General features: G+C 38.3%; 1 protein-coding gene across 2 annotated transcripts in view; it reads left to right on the top strand.

The window, feature by feature from the left end:
* Positions 1–26,830, top strand: part of STAG1 (stromal antigen 1) — a 319,961-nt gene that overhangs the window by 108,234 nt on the left and 184,897 nt on the right. For both annotated transcript variants that reach the window (XM_054982615.1, XM_054982614.1), the window contains 2 exons: positions 17,852–18,016; positions 23,520–23,616. In XM_054982615.1, the coding sequence (XP_054838590.1) occupies positions 17,852–18,016; positions 23,520–23,616 (262 nt within the window). The remainder of the gene's footprint in view (positions 1–17,851; positions 18,017–23,519; positions 23,617–26,830) is intronic.

Genomic DNA, 26,830 nt, shown 5'->3' with positions numbered 1-26,830 from the left:
GTCGCGTAAACAAACTAGGCAATTTTTTCATCAATTAACTCTTTTTCTAATCTGTTTTTTTATCATAAACTTATCTATGGTGGTTCCTGGATGGTCAGTTTTTTTTCTTTCTTTCGGGTGATATACTGTGGATGTGTGATGTATATGATGTGACTGAAACACTATCCTGGACAGATAACTCTGAAACTGTAGAACAGGAAGATGGTGATCTCGAAGGTTGATAGTTTCCAGAATCCTTTATGTTGATGATGGATTCCTCTAAACAAAGAAGTCAATGCTATTATTTTATTATTTATACCATTTCTGCGTATTTAGTATTACTCGTATTCACTGCCACTCGGTACTGCCCCCCCAAAAGGAATATTTGCTTGTTTCAACTCTTTATTTTATCATAACAATTGTATCAAAATGAAAGTAACATGCAGTAATAATAACCAATATAATTTTGCTCAGACATAACAGTTCCTCAAGGCAGTCTTTAAATATGATGAAATCAAAATGTTTACCAACCTGAAGATCCTGACTGTCCAAAGATGTTCCTTTTATCATCTTCATCACAGCACTTCTCATGGTGCTGTTTCATTCGGGCCACCAGGCCTCACATTTCTTTGTTGCAGTGTTTGCATTTTGCACGCATGCCTGCCTTACCCATAGGTAGAGGAACTTCATTAAAATATTCCCAAACTGGGTCTCTTTTATGGCCTGCTGCCATTATAGGTTTTCTCCTCCAAGGAAAGAATAGTATGATAAACCTCAGGCTATACACACAAAGATCCAAAGACTTGTGGAGTATTCTGCTCATAAGGTTTCACTTTCATTTTTATTGCTTGCCCCTCCCTCCTCACACTTAGTTTTTTGTGCAGATCTATTCCACTTCCAACAAACTTAGCACTTAAGAGGTAAGGGGTTGATTCTGTGGAGGAATGGAGTTGGTGGCATATCTTATTCACAGTTCAGAAGAGCCCTCTTCACTACCCCTCTAGCGTCTTCATGGGGGATAGATGTATAAAGGGATGAGACATCAAGTGTTATGAAAACATGGCTCTGTTCCAATGGCATCCCTTCCATCATGCAGATAAAAGTACCCATGTCCTTGATATAAGCAAGGGTCCTAAACACAGCTGTCTTAAAAAAAACCTGTCCAAATATATGGATAAGGGCTCCAAGATCAAGTACTTCCCAATATAGGTCTGCTGGGGTGGGTGGGGGGTGGCTGGATGTTTTTGTGGACCTTGGGCAGGATGTAAAATACAGGGACCCTAGGTGTAGGGTTAATCAGGGCCCTGTGGACAGTATCTTATATATCGCCCCCATGTAGTGCTTCATCTAATAATATTCTAATCAAGCCTTCAATATTCGAAGTGGGGTCATGGGGGATTGGTAAATAACTATTGCTGTCTCCTAGATGTACCCCCCCTTCCTTGACGTAGTTCAGTGAATCCATAATCACTATGCCCCCCCCTTTATTGGCAGGTTTAATGGCGATTGATGGGTCGGTAACTAAAGTGTTTAAAGCCTCTCTCGCCTTCCTGGACATATTGTGCCAGGTCCTCCTATTGCATTGCTCCGATTTCTTAATGTCTCTTATTAACATCTGCTCACCCAGTGAGAATATGAAATTAAAAGGAAAATCCACTTTTGTACCTAATGTGGTAGATGCATGTACAGATACATTTGAACAGATGTTAAAAAGAATAAGTCTGCCTGAAAGCCCCTATTGAAGACAGCCCTCCATACTGGTTCTATTACAATAATCCAAATGAAGACTAGCCTCATAGGGTTATCGAGGGCTGTTTAGCTAGTGGTTTATTATAAGTGTAATAGTTATCTTCTTTCACAAATCATAGATAGTGTTTATATTGATTTTATTATACAAAGGGGGGGAAGGGGAATAAAAATATCTATTATTGTATTTATAGTTATCGATCTAAAAATAGAAGAGAGTCCAGTAGCACCTTTAAGACTAACCAACTTTACTGTAGCATAAGCTTTCGAGAATCACAGTTCTCTTCGTCAGATGCATGGAGGGTAAGAAGAAACTGGTTAGATATATAGGTGGAGAGGGGAGGGGGGAGTAGATGCAATCAGTAACTTCTGATAATGGGTCAGTTTGCTTCTGATAATGAAATCAGTTACTTCTGATAATGAGATAACCATTCATAGTCCCTATTCAATCCACGCCTGACTGAGTCAAATTTACATATGAATTCCAATTCAGCAGCTTCCCGTTGGATTCTGTTTTTGAAAGGTTTCTGTTGAACTACAGTGACCTTTAAGTCCTTGATGGAATGTCCTGATAGATTGACAGTTTTTTTGAAGACAGCTGTGTTTAGGACCCCTGCTTATATCAAGGACACGGGTACTTTTATCTGCATGATGGAAGGGATGCCATTGCAACAGAGCCATGTTTTCATGGCACTTGATGTCTCATCCCTTTATACATCTATCCCCCATGAAGACGCTAGGGGGGTAGTGAAGAGGGCTCTTCTGAACTGTGAATATGATATGCCACCAACTCCATTCTTCCATCAGCTACTTGAATTAGTATTAGAGAAGAACTATTTTTAGGTTCCGAGAGCAATTTTACTACCAAACCAAGGGAGTCGCCATGAGCTGCACTGCAGCCCCGTGTGTAACCAACTTATTCATGCCGCATCTTGAGGAATGATATGTCCTCAGTAATGAGAAGAACCCCTTTTTTGATTGCATCTGTCTATACAAAAGATTCATTGATGACCTTTTTGTAATATTTAAAGGTCCAGACCTTATTCTAGCCTTTAGAGAATGGATGAACAGCATAGATTGAAACATTTATGGCAGACAGAAAGCAAGCAAATTAATTTTTTAGACATAGTGGTCTATCCTAATGCTGACAATAAGATTGGTGTGAGACCTTATAAAAAACCCACAGATAGAAACTCCTAACTGGAATATAGCTCATACCATCCCAGGCACCTATGGGATAATATCCTATTTGGTCAGTTTCTTCGACCTATAAGAAATTCCACTGAGATTAGTGATTATCACTGAGAGAGTAGGGGCATGTTCCGGGCATTCGAGCGTCGAGCACAGAGAATGGGGATAGCTATTTTGCACCAAGGACAAGAATTGGGGGGGGGGGAGTTGAGATAGGCAGGGGAACACACACCCCTCAGTAAGAGCATTAGAAAAATAGTCTCCAGACATTGGAATTTTATCAGAGACATACTGGGTTGTGAGTTATCTCCAACCATAGGATCTAAACACACCCATAGTCTGAGAGACTTGCTTGTGCGCTCAGAATTCAAAGGTGATGCTGGGACTTTGACTCTACTGGTTGGTCATTTTCCCTGTGGACACTGCTGGTCTTGCCCATACCCCATTTCAGGTTACATAGTCCCCATAGGAGGATCTTACCCAGACATCTGCCTACAAAGTTTCTCCACGTGCCAGACTGCTGATGTTGTCTATCTTATTATCTGTAGACAGAATAAGATGTATGTAGGGAACACGATCTGACTCATTCGCGTCAAGATCTTGGAACATCTGTCCTGTATCAGGAACAAAGTGATTGAGGCACCTTTAGTAGACCACTATATGAATATTCATGATAGTGCAACTTGACTTGAAATTTACTGTACTGCATGTAGCTAGAGGGGGATCACAACGAGGTATGCAGAGGGTCCTACTTCAGAGGGAGGTTTACTGGATCCATACCTTGAACAGCCTGACACGAGAGGGATTGAACACTGATTTAAATTTATCTTGCTTCTTGTAAGCTATTTATGTGTTTTCCTCTTGTGTCTATTCTGCAAGGTTATCATTTTGGTTGCAGATGCATGTACTGTATCTTTAAGACAGTTGCCTCTTACTGACATTGGTTGTCTATATATGGATTAATTAAGTGGTGTGTTGTGTGTGGCCGCTCTGTTTGATGGCTCTCTGTTTGAAGCATGCAGAAATTACATTGAAGCCTGAGGATAACAGTGGTCTCCTCAAAATGAAGAGATGACACTATGCATTTCAGTAAAAATTGTTTATTGTTTACAGATGAGAATAATTTTTGGACCTGCACATCCATGCCCTTGAAAAAGTTTCCGTGAAGCACATGGTTTAAATTGCTGGTCCACCGTTGGGCTAATTCTCCCATAGGGCTGCCTTAAGAAAAGCTGCCCAATCACTACGCGCCTTAGGTGTAAACTTTTGGCAGTGACGGCAAGTGGCGACGTTATGGGACTCACCCAGGCACAAGAGGCATAAGGAATGTTCGTCTGTTTGCGTCATCCTTGTGTTGCAATGAACATACTTCTTGAACAGAGCTTTCTGCGACGTTGTAAAAACAGTTGGAACAGAGAAAAAATTCTTTTTTATATATAAAACCAGGGCTTTTTTTCAGCGGGAATGCGGTGGAATGGAGTTCCGGCACCTCTTGAAAATGGTCACATGGCTGGTGGCCCCGCCCCCTGATCTCCAGACAGAGGGGAGTTTAGATTGCCCTCCGTGCCACTGTAGAGGGCAATCTAAACTCCCCTTTGTCTGGAGATCAAGGGGTGGGGGCACCAGCCATGTGACAATTGTCGCCGAGGTCGATTTAAACTTTTAAAAACTTCCCCCTTGTTCCAGCTAACCCAAAGTGTGCGGCCCTGAGTTCCACCACTAAGTTCCACCACCTCTTTTCCCAGAAAAAAAGCCCTGTATAAAACCAACAATAACAACTATAACTATGACAATACTAAGGACTATACACTAACAATTAACACTAATAACTACACTAATGAAGCTAGAACAGAGCGAGAGCAAGACAACCTCTCTCTCCGGCGGTGAAAAGAGAACTGAGGGATGGGGGGCTCTCGACATCTCTGTGCACAAGTTGGGCAGGAAACACCACACATGCGCAGGAGGCTAGGAGTGCCTCCCCCAGAGCTTTAGAGCTAGAAATCTCTCTCCAGAGCAGGCCTGCGCAAGTTACAGTCCCAGGGCTTTTTTTCAGCTGGAACATGGTGGAATGGAGGGCAATCTAAACTCCTCTTTGTCTGGAGATCAGGGGGCCATGTAACTATTTTCGCCAAGGGCAATTTAAACTTTAAAAAACTCCCCCCTTGTTCCAGCTGACCCAAAGTGAAGTCATTGTGTGGTTCTGAGTTCCACCACTGAGTTCTACCACCTCTTTTCCCAGAAAAAAAGCCCTGTGCAGTCCCAATGTGTGTCTGTACAGAACTCGACAAACAGCAGTTACAGGTAAGTGCAACCCTATTTTCTTCTTCATCGGAGACCCGTTGTGTATACTTACTTGTGTATAGGAACATGGACTGTCTGTGCTTTTCATAGGCATGCTTAGAAGGCTAAATACATTTGAATTATGTTAATCTGGACATATTTCATGAGACACATTAGATTGGATATATATATTTTTGTACATTACCATTAGATGACTGGTGGTGATTTCTTCTCCGTATTTTCCTGTTGCTGCTAGTATACTTTAGTCAAGGGCAAAATCAGGTTTTTTTTGTATTACATTATTCAGGCTTATTTTTAGTTCCTCGAATTGGTCAGAGAGTGGTTTTATTAAGTTAGAGATTTTTATCTTGAATGATGGTTTCCATGTTTGTCAGTAATGTTTTTAATATAGGGTCCGAAGAGAAAGCTTCTTGTCCACCTACTGTGCTTCCCGCAGCTGCCATCTTACCCGTGTTTTCTGATGCCGTCGGTAGCTGCATCATTGGGTAATAGTCTTTTAATCAACTTGCCACTTTAGCATTATGTTTCTTGTTATTTGCTTCTTGCTTGCCCATAATATTAAATTCTTTTAACGTGCTATGGGGCTTTTTTAAAAAATATATACTTTTTATTGGTTTTAGTTCCAGTTCACTCTAACAATTAATTGAGATCTTACATTTTTTTTGTTACATGTTATATACCATGCACTTCATTCCATCTCTACAATTCCATTATAGTTATATTACTTCTCACTAAACTATTGTCACTGTAAGTCTACCTTCTTTTAGTTCTAATACTTCTTTTTCCATTCATTTAATTGTGTTTTGCTAACGTGCAGCTAAGTCCCTACTTTATATTTTCATTCAATCCATCTATAGACCGGAGTCCATTTTTGTTTCCTATTATGTCTATTTTTTTCTTTTATTAATTCTGTCAGTGTGTCCAGTTCTACCATCTCTAAAATTTTCTGTATCAATTCTTTTGTCGGTATATCTGTATTTTTCCAGTATCTGGCATATACTATTCTTGCTGCTGTTACTATGTGAATGATCAAATATCTATTTCCCCTGTTTATCTCATCTGACATTATATTTAGTAGGAACATTTCAGGTTTGAATGGTATATTCATTTCTAGCGCCTCTTGCAACAATTCATGTATCCCTTCCCAATATTTCTTCGCTTTCTTGCATAGCCACCATATATGGAAAAAGGTACCTGTTTTCTCTTTACACTTCCAGCATTTATTGGGTACTTCGGGATACATCTTTGCTAATTTTTCCTGTGTCGCATACCACCTATAAAACATTTTATATAGGTTTTCTTTGAAGGTGGCTGATATTGTTATTTTGATATTTATTCTCCGTATCTGTATCCCTTGCTCCAAATCTATTTCATACCCCAGGTTTTGTTCCCACTTTGCCGTATAATCGTTTAGTGCCTCCTCTTCTATCTTCAATTGTTTTATGAAGGCATATAGTTTTCTACTTAGTTTTTGGTTGGGTAAATGCTTCCACTGGTGATATCCGTCTTGGCGTTTTTGTGTATAATTGGGATTTTATTTTCGCCCAAACATTCATCAGGGATTTTCTTGTTATATGATCCTTAAAATATTTATGTGTATCTGTTGTTTGGTAACAGAGGAGGGCATGCCATCCCAGCTTAAGATCATGCCCTTCTAATTTTAGGAGTCTTGAGTTGTGCAGTAGGATCCATTCCTTTATCCGTACCAACGTACAGGCCTCATAGTATAGCTCCCAATCAGGTAAATCACAGCCTGCTCTCTTTAGAGTTTTGTAGGACTTTGAATCTTATTCTTGGTCTTTTACTTTGCCATATGAATTTTGAAATTATTTTATTTAATTCTTGAAAATATAATTGGTTTCTTATAATTGGAATGGTCTGAAATAGAAACATATATTTTGGTAATATGTTCATTTTAATTGTAGCTATTTAGCCCAAGAGAGATATAGGCATGTCTTTCCATTTATCCAGGTCTTCCTTAATGTCTTTTAGTAATTTCTGCTAATTGTCTTCCATTAAGGATGTAACTCTGTTGGTTATGTGGATTCCTTAGTACTTCACTTTTTTCCCATTGAAAGCCGGATTTCTCCATTAACTTCTTGATTTGTATTTTTGTCATATTCTTGGTGATTATCTTTGTTTTTTGATAATTAACTTTCATTCCTGCCATTTCACGAAATCCTCTTATTTTCTCCATCAAAGGATCAATTGCTTCTATAGGTTCTTCCAGAATACACATCAAGTCATCTGCAAATGCTTGTAGCTTGTATTCTTCTCCTTTTATTTTTGTTCCTTTTATTGCTTCCATCTTTCCAATTTCATTATTTAGCACTAGCAGTGTCAAGATGAATAGGAGTGGTGATAGAGGGCATCCCTGTCTTGTTCCTTTCCCTATTTTTATGCTTTCTCTTCAGTCCCCATTCACACTTATTTTTGCCTTCTGTTCCATATATATCATTTGAATCATGTTTATAAATTTGGCTCCACATTTCATCTCCTTTAGTTGTTCTACCATAAACCTCCAATTGACATTGTTGAAGGCTTTCTCCCCATCTATGTTTTTCTTGGTGTGCCTCGTAGTATTCTAAAATATTTAATACTATTCTAATGTTATTTCTTAACTGTCTTCTTGGTAGGAAACCCATTTGGTCTTGGTGGATTATTTGATTCCATATCTTTTTCAGCCTAGCTGCTATTACTGTGGCAAATATTTTATAATCCACATTTAGCAATGAAATAGGTCTATAGTTCTTGATTTCTTTGGGGGTCTGTATTTTCTTTTTGGATTAGAGAAATGATTGCTTCATTCCATGAATTTGGGATCTTCTCTCCTTCGTGAATATTTTCCAATAACTGTTTAAAGTGTATTGCCAAACATTCTTCAAATGTTTCATAGTATTCCAACCGAGTCCATCCGGTCCTGGTGTTTTACCTCTATTTTGGTTTGCTATCGCTTCAGTTATCTGCCTTATAGTGAATGAATCGTTTAATATTCTACTTCGTTCTTCTGTTAACTTTGTGTTTATAGTTAATTTCAAGTAGTTCTGTTTTTCTGGGCAGATTCTATTTTCTGGTATAATTTTTTATAGAAATTTTCTGTGATCTTTTTAAAATCTTCTTTTCCATATTTTTCTGTTCCTTCTTCATCTTTTAATGTATTTATTATTCTTTTCATGAATTCTTTCCTAATTTTATATGCTAACCATCTCCCTGGTTTGTTTGCATTTTTGAAATAGTTTTGTTTTGCAAATTTAAGCTGTGGGGCTGTTTTATAAGGTTTTGGGGCTAGGCTGAGAAGGAGCCTGCTCTTCAGGCATCCATCCTCCGTGACGTGGTGCCGTGCTCTCCAAGTTTAGATACCATTTGATGATACATCAACCATGGAAAAATTTTCATTTGAGCTTGAATTTCTTGCCAAGTTTTCACATTACCTTTCTATTTGTCATAAATTCATAGCTGACATGGTCAATTCTGTTTTTAGTGGTGGTGTCATAGTAGGCATTTATTGGTGATATAGTGGCGAAATTGGTGGACTTAATATATTTCTACATTGAAACTATATTTTAAGTAATAAATCTCTTAGTATATGAACACCATCTTGCTTTTGACTGAATTTTAGTGATTTCTTAACCCATGAATAGTTATAGATTCCCTCTTTGGTGTTAATTGTCTCCAATTTTATGTGTCTTCTGCTTGGATTTATGATCTAATCTGTAATCCAAATGAATGCTGCAGCCTGGTGATACAGTTAAATATTCAGTACTGCCAATCCTCCTCCTCGTCGTCCCCCATCCTCTAGTACTTTGAATCTTTTTCTTGGTTTCTTCCCTTTCCATATGAAATCATTTATCACTTTCTGCCACTTAAGATCTTTTCATCAGCCTGAATTGGCTCCATTTGAAATAAAAAGTTCAATTTTGGCAGTATATTCATTTTAATAGCAGAAATTCTTCCTAACTATGAAATATTCAATTTTTCCCAGCTTTGAAAATCTTTGGTAATGCTTGCCCACATTTTTTTATAATTGTCCTTGTATAAGTTCTCATTTTGAACCGTTACATTTATTTCTAGATATTTTACAGGCTTAGTAGTAATAGCACAGTCCATTAATTTTCCCATCTCTTCTTGTTCTTCTGTCATTGCTGATAGTAGCATTATCTTTCTTTTCTTTTTAATATTTGTTCCATTACAAGGTTCAGAGAATTGTTTGGATTTGTCTCTGATATAACCACATCATCAGCATACCATTTCATTATATAGATCTATTTATCCTCCTTTTTTCCATTGATTCTACTGTCTTGCCTAATTCTCACTGCCAAAAAATTCCAAAGCAATAATAAACAGTAATGATGATATTCCAATGTCGTGTTCCTTTTGTTATTTCAATTTTTCCCATGAAAGAACCATTAATTAGGATTCTGGGTTGCTGGTATAGATACTTTGCATCCAATTCAAAAACTCAGTCCCACAGTTCATTCTTTGTAGTACTTTCATGAGAAATTTCCAAGACACGTAGTCAAATGCTTTTTCAGCATCCAGGAACATAAATGCCATTTTTTCTCCCTTCCTTCTTGAGTATTCCGTTGCATTAAGGAGATATCTAATATTGTCTCTCGTGTATCTGTTCGGAACAAATCTTGTTTGGTCTTTATGTTTTACATCTAAGATACGTCTTCTTAACCTTTCCACCATTATTGTTGTTAATATCTTGTAATCCACATTCATTAACGATATTGGTCTATATGATTGTGGTAATAATGAATCTTTCCCTTCTTTATGTATTAGGGTTATGTTCGCCTCTTGCCACGTTGGTGGTAAACTTTTCCTGTCTTGTATCTCCTTCATCACTTTTTGTAGGGGTATAGCTAAGCTGTCAGTGCATCTGGACCAGACACCTCCACCGTCTTTAATGTTTTGATGGCAAAGTTAATCTCTTGTATTTTTATTACTTGAATTAAAATATTTCTGTACTCGATTGTAAATTCTTTAATTGGTGTCTCAAACAAGTATTTCTCTGTCTCTCCATTTGTAACTTTTTCTTTGTAGAGGTTTGAGAAGAAAGTTCTGATTTGGTCCTTCATTTCTTGCTCTCTCTCTCTCTCTGCACAAAAAATGGAGAAGTACTGCCTTCAGCAGATGACTGGATTGGGAAAATGATGGCCTTAGTGGAGATGGCTAAAGTTACAGATTTGATCAGAGATAAAACATGGTCTACATTTATAGTAAATTGGAAACCTCCTACTGACTTTCTGCGTGAAATAAGAAAAAATGAATTGATGATGTGTAGATTTGATTTTTTTAATACTTTTTATTTTCCAAATATTTATGCAAACAACAATTTGAACAACTTATTAACAATACAGTAATCAGCCATAATAAATTCAATATCCATTAAATATTGGAAAAGTAGAAAGCTGAGTTATACCTTATTAGTAAAGTACAAAGTCTGAGTATTTTTTTGGTGAAGAAATATATGATGATGCATAATTAGTCACATGATCAAAAAAGGGAACCATTTTTCCAAGAAACAAGGTTGGAAGTTGAAGTAGTAATAATAACAACATTCAATTTATATACCACCCTTCAGGACGACTTAACACCCACTCAGAGCAGTTTACAAAGTATGCCATTATTATCCCCACAACAAACACCCTGTGAGGTGGGTGGGGCTGAGAGAGCTGCTAGAAGTTGTGACTGACCCAAGGTCACCCAACTGGCTTCAAGAGGAGGAGTGGGGAATCAAACCCAGTTCTCCAGATTAGAGTCCTGCACTTTTAACCACTACACCAAACTGACTCTTGAAGTTGTCATTCAATACTAGCTCTTCAAATATCTTATTCATTACCATTACTTCCCATATTTTTTGTATCCACTGTGTAATTGAGGGAACTTTATCAGATCCCTAGCTCTGTGCAATTAAAGATTTGGCTGCATATAGTAGTAATGAAATCAGATTTCTTCTCAGTGTTGGGACAGGAAAATTGTTCCAAAGGTTTAATAAAATGAGTTCTGGGTTAAGTAGTATGTTGTACCCCTGTTATTCTCTCAATATTATCTGTGATTTTTCACCAGTAGGCTTGTGTTTTACAACAGGACCACCAGCAATGGATAAAAGAGCCACTCTCCTTACAACCTTTCCAACATTTGGGGTTATTATTGGATTTGTAATGATAAGTTCAGAGGTGTTATATACCATCTGTTTACTAGTTTAAAGGTTTGTATTCTAATGTTTACTGACTTGGATGCGTAGAGACTTGACGACCAAATTGAATTCCAGTTGTTATCACTGAGTTCTTTTTTCAGTCTATTTTCCATACCTTTTGTTGTGTTGTAGATGTTGTCCGTGTTGTTTTATTTATTAGTATGTAAATAGATGTCATTCCTTTGTATGTGTAATTGTTTTTCAGTAAGAAGGATTCAAAAGGAGTTGGTTCTGTGTCCATTAATGTGTGGAGACCTTCTTTCACCACCATATGATGGATCTGATGATATTGTATCCAGGGAATGCTAGTTCCAAGTTTCTCTGTTATTTGGGCTAGTGTGGAGACTTGCTTATTATGGATGATATCTTGTAATCTATAAACCCCCTTGTCCCTCCATATCTTAAAGGTGTTATGAGCTTCTCCCAGGACAAACCATTTTCTGTATTAGGAAGGCTTGGGCTGGGGAAATGCCTGGAGCCAGTGTCTTCCTGAATTTGTCCCATATAGATAGGGTGAATGACAAAAAGGGATTGGTTGATGTCTTTTTTAGTCTATCTTTAGGTTTATTCCAAAGTATTACTTTTAGGTAAGAGGGGGAGGCGTAGGTTTGTTCTATGGAATCCCAGTGCTTACTGGAGTCTTCAGCTGTATAAATTATATTAAGTTGCACTGCATTAAAGTACATGTTAAAATTGGAAGATCCATGCCCCCTAACTGAGTTGGGCAGGTTAGGAACAGAAAATTAGTTCTTGGTTTCTTGTTACAGCAAATAAATTTGTTAATTTTTGTTTGCCATGATTTCAGTTCATTTTGTTTGATTGGAACAGGTAGGTTTTTGGAAGAGAAATAAAAATTGAGGAAATATAGTTGATTTAATCAGTTCTATTCTTTCTAGCCAGAATGGATTTATTTGATCCCAATTTTTAGAATGTTTTTAATTTTTTTGAGTAACTGTGTATAATTGATATTGAAAAGGTCCTTTAACTCGATAGGGATGTTAACCGCTAAGTGCCTCCATTTGCTAGTTACCTGTTTAAACTGAAAAGATTCTGAAATTGTTGTGTGAGTCTGAGGTTTCTAGTAAATTGGATAATGGTTGTTTTTTGATGGAAACACGAGATATCGGAGAAATCTTGAATGATTTTTGTTAGATTGTGTAAGGAGGGATAGGGTCACTGATGTAGACTACTACATCGTCTGCAAATAAACTTAACTTTTGGGTGACTGTAGCAATTGTAAAATATTTTATTGTTTGCTTGTTGCAGATGGCTGATGAGAGGAGTTCGATTGATATGGCAAACAGGATAGGGGGCACCCTTGTCTGTTGTTCCTTGGGTTAAGACTAGGTCCTCTGATCTGTAATTATTAATACTCAATTGAGCTATTGGTCTTCTGTAAAGGGCTTCAATCGCTTTTAGGAAATTAGGGCTGAAGCCCATTTTTTTCAAAACTCTTTTTAGGTAGGGTAGTTCTAAATTGTCAAAGGCCTTTTCTGAGTCTAATTCCAATATGACAGATTCTAATCTAGTTCGGCGGCAGTAATTGATTATATTGAATGATTTCCTAATGTTATCAGAAAGCAATCTGCCTGGCATGAATCTTATTTGATCAGGATGGATGTAGTTTAATATGATTTTGTTTAGTCAGGTGGCAAGGATGCTAGAGAAAATCTTAAGGTCGTGGTTCAGAATAGAAATTGGCCTAAATGACTGTTTTGGTGGGATCTTTTACTTGTTTTGGTAGCACTATGATTTTGGCTTCACTCCATGATTTAGGCATTTTACCTTCTAGCAACACATGGTTACATGTATTGACTATGGGTTGCACCAGTTTTTCTTTGAATTTCTTGTAAAATTCAATAGGAATCCTGTCCCTCCCTGGGGTTTTGTTATTTTTTAGGATTTGAATAGTGGGCAGTATTTCTTCTGCTGTAATAGGCTAGTCCATGAAATTTAAGTGGTCTTGGGGGAGTGTGGGTGTAAATTTAGTAGTTTTGAGATATTTTATAATATTTTTCTCATCAAGGGTGCCAGATTGGTACAGGTTTTGGTAAAAGTCCCAAAAGGATTGGACAATTTCTTTCATGGTAGTGATCAATTTGCCTTGTGGGTTTTTTATTTGATGTATCATATTGGAAGAGACCCTGTGTTTGGCTCTCCTATGAAGCCAACAGATAGCAATGGGGTTTTCATTAGGAATGACTGTTTCAAAAACTGTAGTTTTTTTTTTAAAAAAATTGATGTTTCCAATACTTCCATTTTTTGGAATTCAATGTTTAGGTTTTTTGGTTGGTTTTTTTTTCACCGAATCTCATATGTCTTTTCCAAATCAGAAATTTTTGTAGGTCCAGTATCAGTTATTGCCTTTCCGATTTATATGCGGTAGCCAATGAGATAAATGTCCCTCTTAGCATGGCCTTAAAAGGTTCCCGTACCACGTCAAGAGTTACTCCACATTTATTGTTCAGCTCGAAGTAGGTTTCAATTCCTTTAGAAATGCAGTGCAAGTGCCTTGGTTTAGTAGCAAAATGTTTATTCATTGACCAGTTGGGTCCCTTCCCATCCGATATCCTGTTTGTGATAAGACATGATACTGATAAGTGATCTGACTAATTTATGCTACCAATGTCAGATGAATAAAAATGTGGTGGTAAGACTTTAGAAACCAAAAGAAAATCTATACGAGTATAAATGTTGTGCGCATCAGAAAAATAAGTAAATTCCTTAGCATCAGCTTTGTAGTTTAAGTAGCTTTCTTTTATCAAGTTTTTCCTGAGAGAGATCCAGCAGGACTAGAATTTTTTTCTATTGCATGTTAAGGAGTCTCTCAGACAGGTTTCTTTTAATATCTTTTCTCTTGTCCTTGGGCTCATAAACTGGATCAAGACGTCCCTTGGGTGGTTAGGACGTGCAGAGGTTGGTGCACCAAGCCTGTAAGCTTTTGCAATTTCAGTAGCAATCTCTTCCTCCAGTTTTAAGGTGGTTGCTAGCCAGTTTGCAATAAAAGAAGCAAGATCAGCATTTTCTTCAATATTTTCTGGAAGATCTCTAATTTTTAAATTATTCTGTCTACATTTATTGTCCAGAGCAGCAGTTTTCTCTTGCATAGTTGCAGTATCATTTTGCAGAGAAGATATATCTTCTTGCAAAGACAAGCTTAGCTCTATTGCCGTCTCTGCAGACTTAGCTGCGTCCTTAAGGTTCTTAGTCAGTTCTTTGATCGGCATATGGATAGATTATTGGAGTTCTCTTGTTTTGGATGTAAAAAAAGCCTGGAGCTCATTCTTCAGATCATTTAGTTAGAGGAGCGTCCTCCATATCAGGCTTTTTATTTATGGGTGGTATTTTGGCTTCACCTGAGGCTTGAGCTGCTGTTATGTTTGTTCTCCCGATACCAGGAATGGCTTTAGAGACCCCGGATTTTTCTAAAGTTGCTTGCTTTTGCTAGTTTAAGTCTTGCCCGTGTCTGGTAAGGGTTTCAATCGTTTTAAGATGTTGTTTTTAGCATCGGAGGGAGTAGGTCCTTGGGAGTGCCTCACTCACGTGTCCACTGTCTCAGCAGGTTGCTCCCCCCCTCCCCCCATGAATTTGATTTCTAAGACGATAAATTTGGGGAAATTAAATAAAAAGTATCAAAAAGGTAAATTTGGGGGAGGTATTACAACTACAAATGTAGTGTTAGTAAAGATATGTATTGTAGAGAAAATTGAAAATAATTTTTTACACCTGTATTATTTTTCTTTAATTTCTGTTCTCTTCTTTTTTTTCTCTCTCTATTTTTTTCATTTCTTTCTCTTTTCCCTTTTTAAGGGAATTTCAAGCTTATCAATAAAATAAAAAGCATTGTGGAAAAAAAAGTTTCTCCAAGCAGGTGTTATCTGCAAGAATTGTTGGTCTGTCAAGAAGGGCAGAAATTTTTATATCGTAATTCCTTTTAAAAGGGGCATGTTCCAACAATTCCACTTTACTCATAGTGCAAGGGAAAAATCTCTCTGTATATGGGATCTTTTTATATCTCCTTTCTAGTACCATTGACGGCATAGCTGCACACTTAGCCAGGGTAAATGCCCTCCTGTAGGAAGGAACATCAAGCTGGGAAAGACAATGAGCCATGGTCATAACATGGATTTCGTAGGAGCCATAAAATTTGGAGATTTCATTCAGTCTTGTTGGCACTCTATATCTCAAACCTGTTGCTTAACAATGCATTTCGTTGAGTCTCTATTCTGAGTCAAGAGGGCACCAGGCAAAATATCTATTCCTAACTTGCTCTCAACCAATCACACCCACCTTGGCTGATAGGGATCTTGTAAGGTTTGGTGACTAAGAGTGTATGAGTGGAGGTAAGAAGTGTGTTGGGAGAGAGTGTCCACAGTTAATGGTTGGATCTGTCAGCAGTCTATAGAGGCTGAAAAAGTTTTCTGATTAGAAAATGGTTGCGAAATGAAAGATTATGACACCTCAGTCCGAAGTTATTAACATACACAGTTTTATTTACTGAGGAAAAGTTGCTAAACATCCTGAAACAATACGCTTCTTGTTCAAATAAAGTTTTATTTGTTTTATTTTTAAACCTAGAGTTTTTGCAGTTCCCATACAACAGTCTCATCCTCAGGACCACATAGTCTAATGAAGAAGCTTTAAAACTTGGGCACAATACTATGGGAAAGGTCGATGAATCCGATTAGAATTAAATTCCTGGTGGCAGTGTTACAAACCCAGTGAGAGAGAGAAATAACAAGAAAGTTAAAGACATACCATGTTTAACTACACAATCAAAAGAGAGTAGTCATGACTAGAGATGGGCATGAACAGCAATACGAACTAAAAAAAGCCACGAACAGCCCAATTAGCTGTTCATGAACAAGTTGTTCATGAGGCCCTATTCTAAACGAACAGGTGGTCGTTGCAAGCCTCGTTCATTGCTGTTCATCAAGTCAGACAACTTGCCACCTGCAATCAATTCCCTTGGCAACCGGACGTAGGAACTGCCTGAACTCCTGCTGTTGCCCTGGAAACCCCAATCTAAGCCCAATTTACCTTGATAGGCAGGGCTTCCTTTCAAGTGTGGAGCTCCAAATTTGTTACAAGGAAGCAAAGAGCAGGGGGGAGGGGGGCTCCCAGCTCTGGTTTTGCAGACAGTGAGGGAGAGACAGTTGCTGTTGGCATTTTGAGAGGGAGACAGGGAGAGTGCATTGGAGCTTGAATTTTCTTTGTGTGTGGTGGGATAGGGATCTACCTCTTCAAGTTCCAGGGCTGCTGCCAGGCTCTGGGCCAAGCTATTATTTATTACTGGTACCTTTCCTGTTGCCTGCTCAGGTAAGGTTTCTGGGAGTGGTGCGGTAGGGATCTCCCCCTTTATGTTCTAGGGCTGCTGCCAGGCTCTGGGGCCAAGCTATTTATTATTGCTACATTTCCTGCTGCCTGCTCAGGTAGGGGCTCTGGGAGTGGTGTGGTAGGGATCTTGATGGCTGAAGGAGAGCCCGCTGGCCCCCACAAACAACGAACAATCAACATGTTCATGTACAGGTCATGTTCGTCAATGTTTGTTGTTCGTTGTTCATGGATGACAATGGACAACGAACACCATATTCATTTTTTTTCTCTTTGTGCGCATGTCTAGTCATGACACAGGCCTTGACACACTTTTTTCTTTTTTCTTTGGCTCTAAGAGCTAGCTCAAAAGATTAGGAGCCGGACTCATTTTTCCGTCTTCAAGATTTTGTATTTTAATGACCAATTTTTCTAATTATTTCTCCCACATATCCTAATCCTAACCTCTTCCATTTTTCATAATTTTATTAAGGCTATGAGGAGTCTTGTACTACATAAATAAACACAGGAGCAATACTGGTTGCCTTCACCACAACAAAGTGCTAACCTCTAGCCCATTCCTGATGTCCCACCAATCTTTCATAATCCATGTTTGCTTTAAAGCTCATAGTTGAATATTGGAGCCAGTAAAGAAAGCAACTTGTTAAGAAGCCAATTCATCTATCACCAGTGAATAGTGTAAAATAGTGGTACTCAGCGGCTTGGGAACTGTATGTAGCTCTTTGTCATGGACTTTAGTCTTGTGTCCAGTTCCACACAAAACTGCTGCTGGGTATGCTGCTGGTGGTCTGAAAATTCTCATGCAAAATCATGTCTTTTCTACTACGATTTTTTTCAGTGTAGTACAAGTATTGGAGTTTTAGATACCTACTATGTAGTATACCCCCTTTTATTTATTTTGACCTGTCAATTTTATACAAAGTAGATCGTGTATAAGGAAAAAATGGTAAACGTGTTTATCATTTTATGTACCAATTGTTATGTGTTGTTTTTATAGTCCAGAATGTATATTATAATGTGACAATTTTTAAAACTGAGATTTCGAAAATTGGGGCTCTAAAGGCAACAAATTTCCCCCCTTGTCCTTCTATTTATTAGTCTGCGAATAAGAAGCCTCGAAAAACTCCAGGAGAGAAGTTTCGTTCGGAGTCTGGAATTAGAGGAACTGGTCGAGGGAGAGCTAATGGTCACCCTCAGCAGAATGGAGAGGGAGATCCTGTCACTTTGTTTGAGGTGGTGAAGCTGGGCAAAAGTGCTATGCAGGTAAAAGTCTGGATGCCTATGTTAGATTTTTTTTAATTAAGTGGATTTTAATTAATGGGGTTTTACCTTTTCTTTTGTTGCACATCTCCAAATATTAAGAGTATGGTGGATATATATCTAAATAAATCGCCATTTTATAAATGTATCCTAGCAATAGCGTGAAGTTGAGCAAAAGGGATTTCTATATTGATGCCCAGTAGAAAGAAGATCCTGTACCCAGGTAAGGTGTAAAATGCAGGAATACAATACGAGTATTGCAGGTTGATAATAATATATAGCAATGTACAGGTTTACCATATTGAGCTAACTGACCAATATTCTTTCTAGGAAAGAGCTTTGATAGTTGGGTCCTGTATATTAATGCGAGCGCTTGGATCATCAGCACTGTAAATTCCCAGTAGGGTCATTTACTGGAGAAGACTTCCACCATAACAATAAATCTACCCTTTTTTATAAAGAGTCAACATCATATAAATTTAACTGATGTAAGAAGGGAGATATTTCATCCTCCTCCCACTTCATCCTCCTAACATTCATGGGTATTGGTCCATATGTGTCCCATGATCTCAGAAATAAACTTTCCTGGGGTTGAAAAGGCCTGTTAGGAGAAGGAGAACATGGGAAAGATGCAAGATCCAGCCCTTACCAGTAAATTCTCGGCATTGTCCAATTGCTATTTTATGTTTTCTTTTGCCATAAAAATGCTTTAGAGAGAAAGTAACATACAACTATTCCAACTTCAGCTAAACTTGATCTGATTCTGAGATTATTCATTTGCTCAGTCCATTGGTTCAGTCAGCGCAATTGTGCTGCTTTGCCTCATGATATCCTCTCAAATTAGAAAAGTGCAAGAAGTGTATATAATACTTGTGCAGTAACTGTTGCCCTTAAGCCAAGACAGAGAAAATTCAGTCAGACTTTTCCCCACTCATTGCTATTTGTAGAGAAAGAGAAGTAAACAAAAATGAACTAACTTGGATGAAATTTTGTATCTAACAGCTTAGTAATATGTCTCCTGGTCTGGAAACTAAATCTCCTTTCTGCTGTGTTCTTTGTATAACACTCAGACTTATTTTACCAGACAAACTTCATATCTTCCTTATGCAATCCTTTCAGTCTCTTGTCTGGTATAGCAATTGCAATGTTCTCAAATAAATATAAGAGTTTAGGTATTACAATTTTTACTAATGCAGTCAAACCATGATATTTACAGAATAGACCAATTAGATAGGCCTTTTTAATTTGTAGCCGTAATTTTAGTTCATCATCCACACATTGGGACTGTGCAGGCACAGGTCAGCGGCAGAGAGATCTTTCTAGTTTCTAGAAGGCTCCTAGGGTGCTCCTCCCCGCAGCACGGAGAGACGCAGTTTCCCACTCAAATGGTCATGTCCCATGAGGGAGAGTCATCCGCTTCCCTCAGTTCTCTTTTCACCACCATCAGGAGAGCATGTCTAGTGTTTGGGCTCCTAGTTTTCAGTTTACCTCAGCATGTTTTATTCACTTCTGGTCCTACATGGAATACTTACTGAGGATCATCGTTCCTTGCTCAGTGTTATCCAAACAGAGGCCTTGAATTATCCAAACAAATTAGGACAGTGGCAAAGCATACTGCCAATACTTCTGCTCAGGCTGTGGCTTCCAGAATCACATTGCATAGACATTCTTGGCTCAGATTGGCAGCTTTGCCCCATAACACGAGGGAAAGATCGAAGATTCTCCCTTTGAAGTTCTCAGCTATTCACTGCAACAACAATGTACACAGCATCTTTCTACACCTTCAGAAGGTGTAGTATTCATGATACTTCTCCTTCAGGTATTTCCAACACCCTTTCCAGCAGCAAAAGCATTTTTCTATTTCTCAACCATTTTCCAGGAGGGGCTCCTCCAAGCAGAAATCTCACCAATCTCAGGGTCACTCTCCTCATGCCACACCCTCCACTTTGAAGTCTCTGTTTTGATTATCCACCCTTGTTCTAGTTCCCAAGTTGCAGTTCAGGGACAGACTAGTTTCTTTCATCCCCAGTTGTATAGCCATCACTAATGACTCCTGCACTCTGTCCATAGTTCAGCATGGCGATCACCTTCGCTTTCTGGAACTTCTACATCTTACCTGTCTACCATCAACTACCGTCTCCTGCCCTTTTGAACTTCAAGCAGCCCTTGACAATCTTTTAAAGAAGGGGGTGCTATTGAGACTATTTCCGCCTCTGACATTTCCTGGGGGTTTTATTCAAAGTATTTTCTAGTTCAGAAAAAAGATGGGGGCTTTAGGCCTGTCCTCAACCTCCGTGCTCTTATTGATAGAGCTGAATGTACCCTCCCCACACACGCACAACCTGGATGTCTGTAGGGCATTACTGTTTTATTTAGAGAGAATGCACAATTTTGCAAGACACCAGCATTATTTGTCTTTTTTGCTGGTTCTTGGAAGGGGTTTAAGACATTACCCCAGACTTTGTCTCATTGGATTATTTCTGTAATTAAAATGCTGAAGTGTCTTTGGCTGCCTTCAACAGAGGTGTCTCGTTTTCTGACATTTTTGCAGCTGCCAACTGGTCCTCTGCTGATAAGTTCGTCCAACACTACTTTATGGACATCAATGTGAGACAAGAAATGTCAGTAGGACAAGCCGTTCTTCATTCTCTCTTTGCTTAGAGACTCACTCCCACCTCCGGAGTGAGTAGCTTGTTATTCTCCCAATGTGAAACTGCACAGAAGACAGATGATGAAAAAGGGTTGCACTTACCTGTAACTGTTCATTGATGTCTTCTGTGCAGGCACACATTCCCTCTCTTCTACCCCACAGTGAGCTCTCTTCTTTAATCTTTATGCTTACACAGCTCAGGAAAACTGAGGGAAGCAGGCAACTCTCCCTCACGGCATGTGACCGTTTCGATGAGAAACTGTGTCTCTCCATGCCAGGGGGAGGGTCTCCCTAGGAGCTTTCTAAAAGCTAGAAAAATCTCTCCATGGCTGGCCTGTGCCTGTGCTGTCCCAGTGTGCGCCTGCACAGAAGATGTCAATGAACAGTTACAGGTCAGTGCAACCCTGTTTTACCTTTAAAAAGATTTTCCAAATTAGGAGATGCCCAAATGGCTTAAAGATGCACTGGTGTCGTGGCCCATTAAAAATGATATATTCTCACCCATTTACAATCCTTTAGTATTTTGATTTGATCTAGTTAATTGTGCAAAAGGTTCCGTGCTCAAAGTCTGTCTTATTCCTTGCCTTAGTTGAGGGGCAGAATGTGCTGCTGATTTGCAAAAAAGGTCTTGATGACTGATAATGGTCTTGATACTGTTTTTATAAATTACTATCTTTATTAAAATGCTATAAAGTTTGAAACGTTATTCAATCTGATCATATGCTTTTTTGCTATGTATGAACATAAAAGCCATTTTTTAATTTTTAAATGTTGTACCATTTAATAATAAATAAGATACTTAGTGCAGTTGACTGAATATCTTCCTGTTAAACCCCTGTTTGATCACAATATATATAATTAACAATTATTACATTCGAACTATTAGCTAAGAGGGTAGTAAATATTTTAATAATAGTAATAATAACAGTTGATTTTTATACCGCCCTTCAGGACAACTTAACGCCCACTCAGAGCGGTTTATTATCCTCACAACAATCACCCTGTGAAGTGGGCGGGCCTGAGAGAGTTCCAAGAAGCTGTGACTGACCCAAGGTCACCCAGCTGGCTTCAAGCGGAGGAGTGGGGAATTAAACCTGGCTCTCCAGATTAGAGTCCTGCCACTCTTAACCATTACACCAAACTGGCTCTAATAGTTATGATTCAAGAGTGATATCAGACTATATGATCCAGGGTAATTACTACTTATTCAGTATTCCAAGAATTTGGAAGAAATTATGTGGGTGAAGAAAACATCAGTCATAGAATTCCTGTGGAAACCCATCAGACCTGGGGATTTATTAATCTTGTTATTTAAGCAGCCAAAATAGCAGCATTTAAGAATTTCATAGCCTTAATATTTAATATTAAACTGTTGTAAAAGTCTAACTATCAGAAGAGGACTGTCAAATCTTGCAAGTTTGGTGTAGTGGTTAAGAACTCGGGACTCTTAATCTGGAGAACCGGGTTTGATTCCTCACTCCTCCACTTGAAGCCAGCTGGGTGACATTGGGCTATTCATGGCTCTCTGGAGCTCTCAGCCCCACTCACCTCACAGGGTGTTTTGTTGTGGGAATAATAATAACATACTTTGTAAGCTGCTCTGAGTGGGCATTAAGTTGTCTTGAAGGGTGGTATATAAATCGAATGTTGTTGTTGTTATATAACATTTTGCACAGTTCTGCCTGAAAACTTCTTCCTCGTTTGTTATTAACCTATTTAGTATCAGAAAAAAATGAACAGAATTAGCTTGAGCTTTTATGTTTTTAGCAAAGTGGAACACTAGAAGTCTATCAGCTTTGTTATTTTTGTTCAAACTATAGCTTTTGAAAAACAAATAACATCTTGCCTCAAGTCTGTCAGGTCTTTGATTTCTATAAGCTTGCAGCTGTTGCTTTGCTGTTGTTAGAGAGAGAGAGTTCCATTTTCAGTTGATTAACAGTTAAGTATAGCCTAGTTCGAGTCCAGTAGTACCTTAAAAGACCAATAAGAGTATCCAGTGTATAAGCTTTTGAGAGTTAGGCTCCCTTTATCAGATACATCCTCGTATTGGATGAAAGGAGCTTAATTCTCAAGGCTAGAGATGGGCATGAACTGAAAAAAACTGAACCGTGTGGTTCATGGTTTGTCGCATTTCACAAACCATGAACTTTAATGAACCTGCCTCGGTTTACAAACCGGTTCATTGGATTCATGAAAACGTCACTTCTGGGTCAGCAGAAGGTCTACAGAAAGCCCATCCCCCATTGCCAAGGAAACTGAATGATCAGCGCCAGGCTGTCTGCAGTGATGAACGGAAAAACGAACCAGCCTAAAGTTTGTGGCGGTTCGTCAGAAATGGGCTCTGATGAACCACCAGTTCACGAACCACAAACTGGCCTGGTTTGTGCCGAACTCTTTGGTTCATATTTCGGTTTGTGTCCATCTCTACTCAGGGCTTATATCCTGGAATCTCTTATTGGTCTTTAGGGTGCTATTGGATTTGAATTTTGGATCTTCTACAGTAGACTAACATTGCTTCCCACCTGAAATTATCTTAAGTATAACAATTTTATATCACAGATTTACTGAAAGTTGACTTGCCTTGCATTTTGAAGTAACTGTTGACTGAATACTCTTCTTCAGAATAGTTTTTATATTTTCAGAGGAACACTACTTTATGATTTCTGTGAAATTCATTGTATGTGGGGAAATTACCACAGTATACAAACAGCATGGTCCTTGCTTAAAGCTTGTTAGAGGTGTGTTTATATAAGTTTCAGTGTCACAAGTAGTGTTCTTAGTTTGTTGTAGAAAGCAAGTACATATTATTTTTTCAACAATCGAAAATGACTAATACTTTTTCTCTTTCATTGACAGTCTGTGGTGGATGACTGGATTGAATCATATAAACAAGACAGGGACATAGCACTTCTGGATTTAATCAACTTTTTTATCCAATGTTCAGGATGCCGAGGTACCAATAAATAATAAAGATTGTTAACTGTTTAAAGTTTGTTAATAACGTATCTTCTGATATGTTGCGAGAGGGGAATAAGATGTGTGGGATAGTATTGTACCTCAAAATTAATATATAAATTATTGTAAGTTGGTATTTTCACAAGACTTTGTGGAACAACTGGCATCTAAATAATTGGAAAGCAAACAAAATGTGCAAGAATGATTAAACAAGCCTGTTATACTTTACCTTAACTTAGTGTTGCCATATTCCTTAAAGTTTGTTCATGCCAATTTAGAAATGTTGCTTTTCAACATTAGAGGAATTGATTTTTTTTCAAGTGCCTAAAGATTACCTGTAATAGTAGTGGTTATGGCATCTTCTAGAGCTTAATTTGTCATTTGGAAGTTAAATACTGGCAATTATCCCAGTATTTTAAACTAGTATTTACAACTAGATCAGTTAGTCTCATGAATTGTTCTGCAAAATTATATGGTAGGTGTTTCAATACTTATGCTAGCTTAGAAAAATGAAAATTAAAGGAAAGAATTAGTAGGCAGCTTAATACAACTTTGCCTGCAGTCAGCAAATTCACAACAGGATGGTAGTTGATCTTGATGAAATGGTTTCAAAAACCCTTTATCAGGAAACTCATATGTAGTAAGACATAAATGAAAAATGACTGAAACTGTAGATAAGACTAATATTTGAAGAAAAGCAAAAAATAATGGCTGCTGCCACCCAGGTTAATATTCACTGCAGTTTTGAAACTGTTTGAAGTTTTAAGTATGGTGACACATGACTGTTTTTGTACTTTTGTGTTAGATATAAATGTTGTGATTGGTTTTGAGAATGCTGTAAACGAAATGCAGCTAGGTCATTGATGATGGCTCTAAACTGCAACAACTTCTGGTTGGGTATTTAATCCAAATAATGGTTGCAGTTCAGAGCTCTATACACACAATCAAAACATTTGTTCTCATTCGGATTCAGGCAGCCCCTTGCCAAACCACAAGCCTGCACTTTTATACATAAGGCAGTTCCAAATGTGATTTGTCTGTTCAGAAGAGGCTGCTACATTGCCAATGTAAGCAAAAGCATCCAGCTGTGTGTGTGCAGTCTCTACTGTGTGCAGTAGGTTGTTGGCTGGCTCAGGGCCAGTATGATTAGCTTCAGAAAAGGGTAGTGGCTTGCATGAGTTAATTCATACCTTGAAACTAGCATAATAAGTGGTCCAGAAGGACTTGTTTTACATTCAAGGTTGCTATAAAACTGTCACTAGTTTTTTGCCCCTTCATTTATCCTTCTACTTCATGGTTTAGCAAGGGAACAAGAGCCTCTGAATGTTTATGAACAGCAGTTTTGCCTACTGTCCTCCTCTGGCTAAATGTAGAAATACTGGGCAAATTGCCAGGCCATAAATAGCATAATTGCCAAGTCAAAGGATAATATTTAACTTTATGGAAACAGAAGACTGGATAGACCTGAGAAGCCAAGAACTTTGATGGAAGGATTAAAGATTGGTGGGAAGACATTGTGATAAAGCTTGTGTCTAATTTTTTAAATTTTACTTCTTTTGTGGTCTCTATGATTGGCTTTGTGTCTGTGCCGAGTTATAATTTTGGAACTTCTAGACCTAGCTTTTAGACACAGAGATCTCCTCTCCCCGGAGCTCCAGCTCAGACTGAACATATACAGAGAGGGAGAAGTTGTGCCTTCCTATTCAGTTCTCTTTTGTTTACCGCTGCTTTGATTTGGAACTTTATAAGTGAGATTTCTCTCTGAGATAGCTATTTGTCAGTTCTTAGTGAGTTATATTTTTGCCCCTCGGTGATAGTGCTAAATGTAACCTTTAAGTGCTGTTGACATTTTTTAAAAAATCCTTTCAGTGTAGTTCAACCTTCTTTATATATTGTCCCCCCCCTCACTAAGGGGGTGCTAAGGTGTCTATGGCACAGAACACAATTTCCATGAGCTATGGGCAATTAAAAGAGAGAAAGGAGAGAGAGAACTTGTGCTAAGTACTAGTTTACTTAGTTTTTTCTGTATTTTTTTCCTATTAGAGATGGCACTGATGTCCCTCTGATACAGAAAAATATTTGTATTGCTGTTGGGATAAGGGATCGGTTCCTGGTCCCTGGTGCCTGCACTGACCCTTTGTGCTAGGCCCTCAGAACTTGTAATGTCTCTGAGATTGGCTTCCTCATCACAGCATAGAAGATTTTCCCCTATCTTCCCCTTTCACCCAAGTTTTCTCAGCCACCATGCTTAGCCACTGGTAGTTTGAGTTGCAAAGCAGTCAGTGAAAACTTCTTTTCACCTGCTTTCATGTTCTGGACTGCATGCTATGTTTTCTAAATAGGAAGAGGGCAGTTCTATGTTAGATACTAGTGATCCTGACAAGGAATTCAGTCTTGAGCTCTGACCTGGATAGACTGATCTCATTATATCTCAGAAACTAAGCGGGGTCGGCCTTGGTTAGTAATTGGATGGGAGACCTCCAGTGAAGACCAAGGTTACAGAGGCAGGCAATGGCAAGCCACCTCTGTTAGTCTCTTGCCATGAAAACCCCACCAGGAGTCTCCATAAGTTAGCTGTGACTTGAGGGCACTCTCCACCAATTTACTTGAAGGTTACATTGGCTCTTTAAAACCCTCAACCATCTACTCATGAGGAAAGCTTGCTCTTACATCTTTTTTTAATAAATATGTGATTGATTTTCCATACAGATTTAAAGTAAGAAAAAAGAGAAAAAAGAGTGAGGAAGGAAAGCAAGAAGAAAGAAAAAAATATACAAAGATTTCATTAGGCTTGCTTATATCAACATTCTAGTTCTCCACATCTCATACTTTAATACAGCGTTGACTGTGATTTTTGATATTTCATACCATATTGCCTTACTACATTTTAGTCTTTATACTTACCTATAATCCATTTGTAGAACAGAGTCCATGGCACAAAGAAGTCTTCCGCCATTTGTCCTTTCATTAATGAAGTTAACTTGTCCATTTCCACAGTGTCCATTATCTTCACTACTAATTCCTCTTGCTGAGGTATTATTTGACGTTTCCCCCTCATTCATCTTTCTTTGCATTAAAAATAAGTACATTCTCTTAATCAATTTTTCATGAGTCACATAAGAGTTTTTCGAAGTCTTTTTGTTCTAAATAAAAGCCTCCCATTGTTTATCTTTATTGTATCTAGATTCGATCTGTGCTTTTGCCCACCAGTC

Source organism: Eublepharis macularius, chromosome 6 (assembly GCF_028583425.1).
Source record: "Eublepharis macularius isolate TG4126 chromosome 6, MPM_Emac_v1.0, whole genome shotgun sequence".
Lineage (NCBI taxonomy): Eukaryota > Metazoa > Chordata > Lepidosauria > Squamata > Eublepharidae > Eublepharis > Eublepharis macularius.
Note: the sequence above shows the minus strand (reverse complement) of the source record. Positions and strands in the feature narration are given on the sequence as shown.